The sequence below is a fragment of the Schistocerca americana genome, chromosome 1 (genome assembly GCF_021461395.2).
Source record: "Schistocerca americana isolate TAMUIC-IGC-003095 chromosome 1, iqSchAmer2.1, whole genome shotgun sequence".
NCBI lineage: Eukaryota > Metazoa > Arthropoda > Insecta > Orthoptera > Acrididae > Schistocerca > Schistocerca americana.
Window position 1 is genome coordinate 32,001,912 of NC_060119.1, and position 12,401 is coordinate 32,014,312.

General features: G+C 38.8%; 1 protein-coding gene across 1 annotated transcript in view; it reads left to right on the forward strand.

The window, feature by feature from the left end:
• The window catches only part of LOC124622156, a 71,158-nt gene extending 59,360 nt beyond the window's left edge, over positions 1–11,798 (forward strand). Inside the window, exon 3 of the mRNA XM_047147799.1 lies at positions 11,274–11,798. Coding sequence (XP_047003755.1) covers positions 11,274–11,486 — 213 coding nt within the window. The 3' untranslated portion in view covers positions 11,487–11,798. The remainder of the gene's footprint in view (positions 1–11,273) is intronic.
• The last annotated feature ends 603 nt before the right edge of the window (positions 11,799–12,401 follow it).

The following is a 12,401-nucleotide window of genomic DNA, read 5'->3' on the forward strand; positions in this document are numbered from 1 at the left end:
TCTTTAACACTGATACACACACGATTAATTATCCCCTCCAAAAATAAACATATAAATACACAAAACGAATAATTATCCCCTCCAAAAAATAAACACATAAATACACAAAACACCGAAGGTATCTCATGTGCACATGGGTTCGATATTCCGCACAGAGCTACACAGGATGCTTGCACAATAGGCCTTACCTTACTTATTTTTCTTTCTCGCAATCCTTTTTCTTTTCTACACTTTTTCCTCTCCAGATCTCCTCAGGGTGTGGTTTTGTTGTTGTACATGTAAAAGAATTCATACAAGCATTAATATTTTACAACAATTAGACACATACATAATTACATTCATTACAATAGAATCATATTAATCGGGCCCCAAAGTTGCGGCGCCAATCTCGCGTCCGTCGGCCGTCGTAATTTAATGTATATATTATTATTGTTATTATTATTTTTTGATTGTTGCCGACTTGCGTGGTGGGCCTTCATAAAAATGATATTTAAGTTGAGCAATGTAATAAACTTTTCATATAAATTTCCTCGGCTAGTCAGTTGACGTTAAAGCAAAAGATCTTTAGTTATTAATTACAATTGCGGCCCACACACGCGCGAGAGTATTTTCTTACCTCCGTTAACCATTGTATTGTAGTCAGAGTCCTGGCTCTGGGTCTCGGCTATGCTACTGAAAATAAGAATCTTAAAGCTAAGTATTTCTGCAACTTCGTGCGGCTGTGGAGAAAAATTAATATTATGCTAATAGCGGGCGAGTTTTCCGCTTCCGCTAATTTTTCATAAGTTAATATCGCCACGTAATGGCGTCGTTGGCTGCATCGGCCGCTGCGATTGTTGAGCTGTAAATTACTTGAATGCAGGTTAATTCAAGGAAGGCGGACATGAAATCGGGATCACCTCTTACAAATTAAAAATGCACAATAAATTTAAATCAGTATATTATATGCTTAACTCATACAAATATGCTTACATTCGTCAGCACACGCAAGATGTCCCTCTAGACACATTTAAGACAAGCGAAGAAGTAAGGTCGACTAAAAAATTAACAAAAGAGTGTAACTGGGCTTCTCTTTAGATCATTCTGTCATAAATTATTTCTTTGCAATCTAAACCTACACAGAGAAATTATTATTTTACGGCTACATGAAAAAAAAAAATCTCTTACAAATTATGAATGTCTTCTTTATAAATATTGTCTTTTCGTAATATGGCACTGGGGACGCTATAATGTACAAGAACCAAGAGGGGAAAGTTAGAATGAAGGACCTAGAATGAAGTGCTTGGATAAGACAGATTGGAAGACAGGGATGTAGTGTACTACCTGCCTACTCCCTAACAATGGAAAGTCCAGGCTGGAATATCAACAATATTGTGAAAAGAATAGATTGCTACTCACTTTTGGACAAAGCCTTCTTCAGTAAAGATGAACACACACACACACACACACACACACACACTGAGCTAGATCATTATAATATGTTGCCTTTCAGTGTTGTGAGTACATCTACAATATTTAAAAAATACTGAGAGCAGATTATGGAGAGGGCATCACAACCTGTGAACTGTTTTGATGACATTACAGTCCCTGAGTCTGAAACCTATAATGGATATTTTACAGACTTGAGAGTATTTGGGTTTAAGTGTATATTAAGTACATATAATTATTTTTTCAAACTGATCATTCAGTACCTAAGCCAGACCTGAGTAAAGGTCCTCTCAGGCCCTAATCAATATGACTGATAATCTTTCTGCATCCTAAAATTTGAAAGAACTCTTGTCATTCTTGTACAAAGCAACTTACCATGTTAAATTTATACTGAATGCTGAGCAGTCTCATACCCTCACAATCAGATTAAAAAGGGGAGACAAATTCTTGTGGTCCATCACTTGGCAGGCAGCATTCTTGAAGATATGAAAGTGTTGGAAGTCTGCTTCCTGCCTGTCCATATTTGCACTAGGAAGACATTTTGTCCTAGTGACAGATGCTCAGCAGTTCTGGATAGGCACGGTTCTGTCATATATCTCTGTTCATGACACAAAACAACTGAATGCAACATAAGAGTGCCAGACGTGAATCATAGCCAAATAGAAAAGGCAGCAGTGACTATTTTTCGCACTAAAAAGGCATTTCATTTTTTAAATGTAGGATAAAATTCCAACTGGTTGCAGACCACAAGCTGCTAATTTTGACACATTCAGTACCATGGAAAGCCTACCAGATAATAGAATGCAATGATTATAGCAGTGGGTGATTTAAGAAAAATCCATCAACTACATGCTCACCACTTCATATACCAATGCCAACACTCTGTCAAAATTGCTATCGTTTTCTAATCACAAATTTGATAAGCAAGAACCATTTTGTTCAAGAGAGATACATGGCTACTTGTTGAAGAGGCTTTCTCTAAATTACCGTATGTTGCCCAAATGTCATCAACAACTTCAGTAGCTACAATCTTTGCCATAGAGAAAGTGCCTCACATCACCACATCTGACAATGGCCCAGGAGTCTGAGTGACCCACCCTTCCTTTTAACCTTCTCCACCCCATCCCAGTCTCATCCCTAGGGAAGGAACTATTAGTTCATCTATTGACAGTACTACATGTCCATCTTGTGAAATCAGGTGCTGGACAGCAATTCTGTACCGTGATTTAGCAGGTGTCCCAACTGATTCCCTTCACTGTCAATGTGAGTAACATAGCAGTAGTCATAATTTCTTATTAGTATACTTAACACAAGTGATGTGCAGTAGATGTTTTTATTTGTGAATGTATACTGTCACTCATTCTGTTCCATAATTTATCAGGTGTCCCAACTGCCTTTAACTGTCAATGTGAGTAACATAGCAGTAGTCACATTTCTTGTTAGTATACTTTACAGAAGCAATGTGCAGTAGCTGTTTTTAGTTGTGAATGTATACCTTCACTCCATCCATGTATCAGAAGGCACTCATTCATTCTGAGATTTCTGGAGCACAATGTGTGAATAAATGAATGCATTTTCATCTGTGCATCCAGAATGGGTGTCTACATTCTTTTTAAAGCTGTAATTTTCACAGAGTATGTCAAATTGTAGAATGCTAAATTACAGTAACTGATCTATTTTGTATCTATGTAATTGGTAGTTTCTATCCCCCCACCCTACAAACATACACACACCACACATCTATCCTTATTCTCCATAGGGCTTCATTTCATTTCAGTCTATACAAATATATGAGGGCGAGAAGAGTGGTCAGATTATTTAGTTAGTTATGCACAGTAATTTAACAACAGCAAATACAGGGATTTCATCTTTCCTTATATTCCCGTAAGTTCCTGGTGGTGCTATCTAGCAATTCATTTTGTAAAAAACCTAAAAAACATGCTGCAATGATCTACAGTTCATGGCTTAAATTCATTAGTATTATTCAAAGGACAGTCCTGCCATATGAGGGTCATTTCAAAAGTCCTGCACACTGCACATGCACAATCGTTATGGTGGCATAATAAGATTGAAAGTGATGTAAGTTGTGAGTGAGACTTCAGATGATGATATTTGGTTTGTGGGACACTCAACTGTACAGTTATCAGTGCCTGTACAAATTCCCAATCCTTAAGTGTTGCATTCACAGATGTGTTTGCTAGTTTGCATGGGTGTGTCATGAGTAATTCAGTATTAAAAAGGAAGCTGAAACTGAGTCAGGTTGGATTTCATGTAGTGCCCAGTGTTCCAATATCCAAATCGAATCCCTACATGGAAAGAACCATATGGAAATCTACAGTGCTTTGAGAGAGATATGTGGGAATTATGTAGTGGAGCATAGCAAAGTATCATGATGGTATGCATGTTTCTGTAAAGATCATATAAGCACTAAGGACAAAACAGGAAGTGGTAAGAAGTGGAAGGCCATCAGCTGCAACAGACAGCACCTATCAGGTTATTGTTAATGACATTTTGAGAGAGGATACGCAAAGAACACATGAGGAAATTGCATATGAGGCCAGAATGTCTGTCACTTCAGTTTAAAGAATATTAAGTAAAAAGTTCCAAATGAGAAAAATTACTGCCAGGTTGGTTCTGCATGATCTGAGTGAAGAGAAAAATCATGAAAGAATTCCTTCTACATCATTGAACAAAAGGAGAACAGTTTCTGAAAAGGATTGTTGCACTGATGAATCCTGGATAGGAAGTTTTGAGCCATCTACACCTACATCTACGTCCATACTCTGCGAGCCACCTGACGGTGTGTGGCAGAGGGTACCTTGGGTACCCCTATCGGTTCTCCCATTTATTCCAGTCTCATATTGTTCGCGGAAAGAAATATTGTTGGTATGCCTCTGTGTGGGCTCTGATCTCTCTGATTTTATCCTCATGGTCTCTTCAAGAGATATACGTCGGAGGGAGCAATAAACTGCTTGACTCCTTGGTGAAGGTATGTTCTCGAAACTTCAACAAAAGCCCGTACCGAGCTACTAAGTGTCTCTCTTGCAGAGTCTTCCACTGGAGTTTGTCTATAATCTCCATAATGCTTTCGTGATTACTAAATGATCCTGTAATGAAGCGTGCCACTCTCCGTTGGATCTTCTCTATCTCTTCTATCAACCCTATCGGGTACAGATTCCACACTGGTGATTGATATTCAAGCAGTGGGCGAACAAGCGTACTGTAACCTACTTCCTTTGTTTTCAGACTGCATTTCCTTAGGATTCTTCCAATGAATCTCAGTCTGGCATCTGCTTTACCAACGATCAACTTTATATGAATATTCCATTTTAAATCACTCCTAATGCGTACTCCCAGATAATTTATGGAATTAACTGCTTCCAGTTCCTGACTTGCTATATTGCAGCTAAATGATAAAGGATCTTCCTTTCTATGTATTCACAGCACATTACACATGTCTATATTGAGATTCAATTGCCATTGCCTGCACCATGCGTCAATTTGTTGCAGATCCTCCTGCATTTCAGTACAATTTTCCATTGTTACAACCTCTCTACATACTACAGCATCATCTGCAAAAAGCCTCAGTGAACTTCCGATGTTATCTACAAGGTCATTTATATATACTGTGAATAGCAACGGTCCTACGATGCTCCCCTGCGGCACACCTGAAATCACTCTTACTTCGGAAGACTTCTCTCCATTGAGAATGACATGCTGCATTCTGTTATCTAGGAACTCTTCAATCCAATCACACAATTGGTCTGATAGTCCATAAGCTCTTACTTTGTTCATTAAATGACTGTGGGAAACTGTATCAAACACCTTGTGGAAATCAAGAAATACGGCATCTACCTGGGAACCCGAGTATAAAGCCCTCTGAGTCTCGTGGACGAATAGCGCGAGCTGGGTTTCACATGAGCGTCTTTTTCGAAACCCATGCTGATCCCTACAGAGTAGATTTCCAGTCTCCAGAAAAGTCATTATACTCGAATATAATACGTGTTCCAAAATTCTACAACTGATCGATGCTAGACATATAGGTCTATAGGTCTGCACATCTGTTCGACGCCCCTTCTTGAAAACGGAGATGACCTGTGCCCTTTTCCAATCTTTTGGAATGCTATGCTCTTCTAGAGACCTACGGTACACCACTGCATGAAGAGGGGCAAGTTCCTTCGGGAACTCTGTGTAAAATTGAACTAATATCCCGTCAGGACCAGCAGCCTTTCCTCTTTTGAGTGATTTTAATTGTTTTTCTATCCCTCTGTCATCTATTTCGATATCTACCATTTTGTCATCTGTGCAACAATCTAGAGAAGGAACTACAGTGCAGTCTTCCTCTGTGGAACAGCTTTTGGAAAAAGACATTTAGTATTTCGGCCTTTAGTCTGTCATCGTCTGTTTCAGTACCATTTTGGTCACAGAGTGTCTGGACATTTTGTTTTGATCCACCTACCACTTTGACATAAGACCAAAATTTCTTAGGATTTTCTGCCAAGTCAGTACATAGACCTTTACTTTCGAATTCATTGAATGCCTCTCGCATAGCCCTCCTCACACTACATTTCGGTTTGTGTAATTTTTGTTTGTCTGCAAGGCTTTGGCTATGTTTGGGTTTGCCGTGAAGTTCCCTTTGCTTCCGTAGCAGTTTTCTAACTTGGTTGTTGTACCACAATGGCTCTTTTCCATCTCTTATGATCTTGCTTGGCACATACTCATCTAATGCATACTGTACGATGGTTATGAACTTTGTCCACTGATCTTCAACGCAATCTGTACTTGAGATAAAACTTTTGTGTTGAGCCATCAAGTACTCTGAAATCTGCTTTTTGTCAGTTTTGCTAAACAGAAAAATCTTTCTACCTTTTTTAATATTTCTATATACGGCGGAAATCATCCATGCAGTAACTGCTTTATGATCGCTGATTCCCTGTTCTGCGTTAACTGTTTCAAATAGTTCAGGCCTGTTTGTCACCAGAAGGTCTAATATGTTATCACCACGAGTCGGTTCTCAGTTTAACTGCTCAAGGTAGTTTTCAGATAAGCACTTAAAAAAATTTCACTGGATTCTTTGTCCCTGCCACCCATTATAAACATTTTAGTCTCCCAGTCTATATCTGGTAAATTAAAATCTCCACCCAGAACTATAACATGGTCGGAAAATCTACTCGAAATATTTTCCAAATTTTCCTTCAGGTGCTCTGCCACAACAGCTGCTGAGCCAGGGGGCTTACAGAGACATCCAATTACCATGTTTGAGCCTGCTTTAACCGTGACCTTCACCCAAATTATTTCACATTTTGGATCTCCGTCAATTTCCTTTGATACCATTGCACTTTTTATCGCTATAAACATGCCTCCCCTTCACTGTCCAGCCTGTCTCTGTGGTATACATTCCAATCTGAGTTTATAATTTCATTACTGTTTACATCTGGTTGCAGCCAACTTTCCGTCCCTAGTACTATGCAGGCATTGTGACCGTTTATTAATGAGAGCAGTTCTGTGACCTTTCTATAGACGCTCCTGCAGTTTACTATTACCACATTAATGTTGTTATTCCCTGTTACGTTTTGTCTACTACTACCCCCCCCATGAACCATGGACCTTGCCGATGGTGGGGAGGCTTGCGTGCCTCAGCGATACAGATAGCCGTACCGTAGGTGCAACCACAACGGAGGGGTATCTGTTGAGAGGCCAGACAAACGTGTGGTTCCTGAAGAGGGGCAGCAGCCTTTTCAGTAGTTGCAAGGGCAACAGTCTGGATGATTGACTGATCTGGCCTTGTAACAATAACCAAAACGGCCTTGCTGTGCTGGTACTGCGAACGGCTGAAAGCAAGGGGAAACTACAGCCGTAATTTTTCCCGAGGGCATGCAGCTTTACTGTATGATTACATGATGATGGCGTCCTCTTGGGTAAAATATTCCGGAGGTAAAATAGTCCCCCATTCGGATCTCCGGGCGGGGACTACTCAAGAGGATGTCGTTATCAGGAGAAAGAAAACTGGCGTTCTACGGATCGGAGCGTGGAATGTCAGATCCCTTAATCGGGCCGTGGGAGAGCCAGTCCTGACAAAACTCTACCATCTGGTGAGCAAGATGTATGAAACAGGCGAAATACCCTCAGACTTCAAGAAGAATATAATAATTCCAATCCCAAAGAAAGCAGGTGTTGACAGATGTGAAAATTACCGAACAATCAGTTTAATAAGCCACAGCTGCAAAATACTAACACGAATTCTTTACAGACGAATGGAAAAACTAGTAGAAGCCAACCTCGGGGAAGATCAGTTTGGATTCCGTAGAAACACTGGAACACGTGAGGCAATACTGACCTTACGACTTATCTTAGAAGAAAGATTAAGGAAAGGCAAACCTACGTTTCTAGCATTTGTAGACTTAGAGAAAGCTTTTGACAATGTTGACTGGAATACTCTCTTTCAAATTCTGAAGGTGGCAGGGGTAAAATACAGGGAGCGAAAGGCTATTTACAATTTGTACAGAAACCAGATGGCAGTTATAAGAGTCGAGGGACATGAAAGGGAAGCAGTGGTTGGGAAGGGAGTAAGACAGGGTTGTAGCCTCTCCCCGATGTTGTTCAATCTGTATATTGAGCAAGCAGTAAAGGAAACAAAAGAAAAATTCGGGGTAGGTATTAAAATTCATGGAGAAGAAATAAAAACTTTGAGGTTCGCCGATGACATTGTAATTCTGTCAGAGACAGCAAAGGACTTGGAAGAGCAGTTGAATGGAATGGACAGTGTCTTGAAAGGAGGATATAAGATGAACATCAACAAAAGCAAAACAAGGATAATGGAATGTAGTCGAATTAAGTCGGGTGATGCTGAGGGAATTAGATTAGGAAATGAGGCACTTAAAGTAGTAAAGGAGTTTTGCTATTTGGGGAGCAAAATAACTGATGATGGTCGAAGTAGAGAGGATATAAAATGTAGGCTGGCAATGGCAAGGAAAGCGTTTCTGAAGAAGAGAAATTTGTTATCATCCAGTATTGATTTAAGTGTCAGGAAGTCATTTCTGAAAGTATTTGTATGGAGTGTAGCCACGTATGGAAGTGAAACATGGACGATAAATAGTTTGGACAAGAAGAGAATAGAAGCTTTCGAAATGTGGTGCTACAGAAGAATGCTGAAGATTAGATGGGTAGATCACATAACTAATGAGGAAGTATTGAATAGGATTGGGGAGAAGAGAAGTTTGTGGCACAACTTGACCAGAAGAAGGGATCGGTTGGTAGGACATGTTCTGAGGCATCAAGGGATCACCAATTTAGTGTTGGAGGGCAGCGTGGAGGGTAAAAATCGTAGAGGGAGACCAAGAGATGAATACACTAAGCAGATTCAGAAGGATGTAGGTTGTAATTGGTACTGGGAGATGAAAAAGCTTGCACAGGATAGAGTAGCATGGAGAGCTGCATCAAACCAGTCTCAGGACTGAAGACCACAACAACAACAACACCTTATTGCATCTCAGGAGGTGTCTTGTCGGGCCTAGGGAGGGAATTCTCTAACCTAAAAAACCCACATATGCACTCCACACGTACTCTGTTACCCTTGTAGCCAGTTCTTGCATGTTGTTCACACCTTACATATTCAGGGGGACCCTACATTTTTCCATCTGATAGCGGAGGTCGAGAAATTTGCACCCCAGATCTGCGCAGAATCGTCTGTCTGCCAGAACTGAAAACTCAGTCATCACAATGGAAAAGCTCCAACTCTCCATTTCACTGCAAACAGTCGAAGGTTAAACTGATGATTTTTGCATATGACATGAATGGAGTCATAGCCACAAATAGAGTGCTCCAATGGATGTCACTAACAGACACATACTGCAAGCAGTTTCTGCAAAATGTTTTGCACCCTAAATTTGTCAAAGAAGGCCTGACATGCTAACAGCTGGTGTCCACATTTTGTGTGATAATGCAAGACTGCATATTGCTTTACCTGCGAAAGAAATGTTTGACAAACATGGATGAGAAACACCTCTCCACCCAACATACAGACTTTAATTTGTTTTCCAAATTGAAAGAACGAGTCTGTGAAAAATGTTTTGTTACAATTGGTTAAGCTTCCAGTGAGGTGGTCTGAGTAATCAGACAGCTCAACAATGAAGGTGCCCTATCCAGAATACAGGAGTTGCCAAAACATTGGGAAGCTGTCATAAGGGAGAATGGAAATTATGTTGAAGGTCTGTGAAGGTATTTTGTAAAATCCATAATTTTCTTTGGTTCTATCTAATTGTGTGCAGAGCTTTTGAGATGACCCTCATATGCTAAATCAGACATGCAGAGCATGAGGATATGTTTTAGACTATTCCATAGGGATCTTCCTTCTGTGTCAATGAATATGTATGATGTGCTGGTTAACAATGATTTCAGTAAGACCCAATGTCCACAGATGAATCATTTCCATGCTATCACATACTATAATGTGTCCCAATTTCCTGTGTCTGATGGATGCAAGAGCGTTTGTAATTTCCTGTGCTCTAGTAACTATGACATTTATAACCAGGTAACTAATGTAGTAAAATGCTTGTGTATACGTGAATTTTGCAGTAGTGACATGTAACATTACACCTTCTCTTCGTCCATAAACAATAAATAAATAAATAAATAAAAATTGACAGCCCACTTCCCACTCTGTTTTTAGAACAATTTAGGTAGTTATTATATCAATGAAAGTTATTTGTTTTTTAAAACAATGTAATTGGACGATACAAAATCACTCACCAAGCAGTGATAGAAGAACATGAACATTTAAAGGTTAAAGAAACTTGCAAGCTTTCAGAGCCAGTGGCTCCTTCTTCTGGCAGAATAAAGCAGACTTTTGTACAAATTTTTCTATGTTTTTCCAATTTTCCCTTGTTTGTCTTCCTTTTTTCCTCTCCTTTTCCCCCTTCTGCTTATTTTTTGCTCTTCCCACCATCTCTAATACTTCATACCTTCCTCTCTCGGCATGATCTAAACTTCACCAGTCCTTTTTCTTTATCCCTCTTCCTTCTCTTACAAATCTTCTGTCAGAAGAAGTAGCCCTGTCTCCAAAAGCTTGCAAATTTTCTTAACCTTTACAAGTGTGTATTTTCCTGCTGCCACTTGGTGAGTAGGTTTTTTATCTATTAAGTTACATTAAATTAGGTAGTTAGTTATAAATGTAACAATTACAAGATTTACATTGAAGTACTCTTTCTTCTTTGTCCATCAGACAAATTACATTGGTATACATTGTGCCATATGTTTGTAACTGCAATACAAAATTACACATTTTCTGGACAAGCATACTTATTCATATTACTGCCCCTCCTGCACCCCCTAAATGTCAATTAGGTGTGTAAGGAGAAACAAAACACCCTTTACATTGATCAAATATATTTCTGAATAAAGTAAGTAAACCTTCATTCAACATCAGTATCATGTAAGTCTGAAGGCTTTTGTGGCCATTGCCATTCAGGGTGAAATCTTATGGGCTGTCAGGGCATGTCATGTTCTTCTCCAAATTTCTTCTTACAAAGTTAATGTTTCAAACAGTGTTCAGGTAATTCAGGACAGCAGAAGATTCCAGCTGAAGGGTTGCAACACTGATTGTGTAAGAAGAAGTTTGAAGAGGGAAATGATGTGGTGTACCAACCTAGAAGACTTTACAATGCATATCAACATTGATTTCAGTGCTCAGATGTCTTTAGTTGATAATTTTTACTGGAGTTTTTTAAAATTATTAAAAATATATGTATACATATATAATGTAAATAACGTACTGTACATTGAATTATCATGTTTCCCATATAGAAATTATACTGTGTCTGGAAATAATTCTCTTTTTTATATTTCAGTACAATTTTGAGTGGAAAGTTGAAGACCCACCTACAAACAATTACTATGGACAACAAGAAAGTGGAAATGAAGCAGGGCGAGTGGAAGGGAAATATTATGTATTGCTGCCTGACAAGAGACTGCAGACCGTCACATACTATGTAGAGGGTGATAGTGGCTTCAGGATTCAGATCTCCTATGAGCAGAATGCAAATCCTCTTGGAGTAAAATAAACAGAACACGGTTACTATGAGACAGCCCTCATCCATTCTACATAGAGTGATGTTATCACCTGGTATGCAATGCTAAAAGAGACAACAAAAATTCTCAACCCAGAAAGACATCTACCTGTGGATTAAATTAAGGCATAATGCTGTTTTTCTATTTCCCTTTTTAATAAAAACTGTATGTCCTTCACTTCAATAAAAAAATGCATGAAAATGTTGTCATACCATAATAAAGCTAATTTCCTGCAAAAACGTTGTTTACTGTGACATTGCTGAAATACAATACTAATAAATAACATTGAATTTTGTATCTCCAAAGTTACAGATCCCTTCTTCAATAACAAGAGAGGTAACATGAGTAGACAGGTTAGAAGTGACAGAGTTAAAATACCCTGTACCATTTTTGAAGTTAGAGTTCCAGTGTGTTCTTTAGACTTTCACACAAAGATTTCATACACATTTCTCCATATTCTAATTATCAACAAAGCTTTATATTTAGAAAAAAAAATATGATTGCTTGTTGCAGTACAAAACTTACTGATTCCTAATATTTCAATAAACTACCAACTATAAGATTTTTGACCTTAATACTCCAATGAAATGAGTAACCAGGTAGTGGTATTCCTATACTGCTTAATGAGTATAAAATACTGGTTATTAATACAAAAAAGTACACACATAAATATGTTCTTGAGAATATCCAGGTCATTGTGAATAAATCCAAATCTTGTCCACAGTAACCTCAAGACTGTTATAATGACTGTTTAACGCCTACACTGACAATAGTTTCAGGGTATTCAAGAGATAACAACCAATGTTCAGTGTAAAGAGCTCAATATGAACTAGCTAGACTCATGAGTAGTAGACAGTGATACAGCCAACCAGTGATACAAATTCTGCAGTGTCCTGTAATCCCCTTGC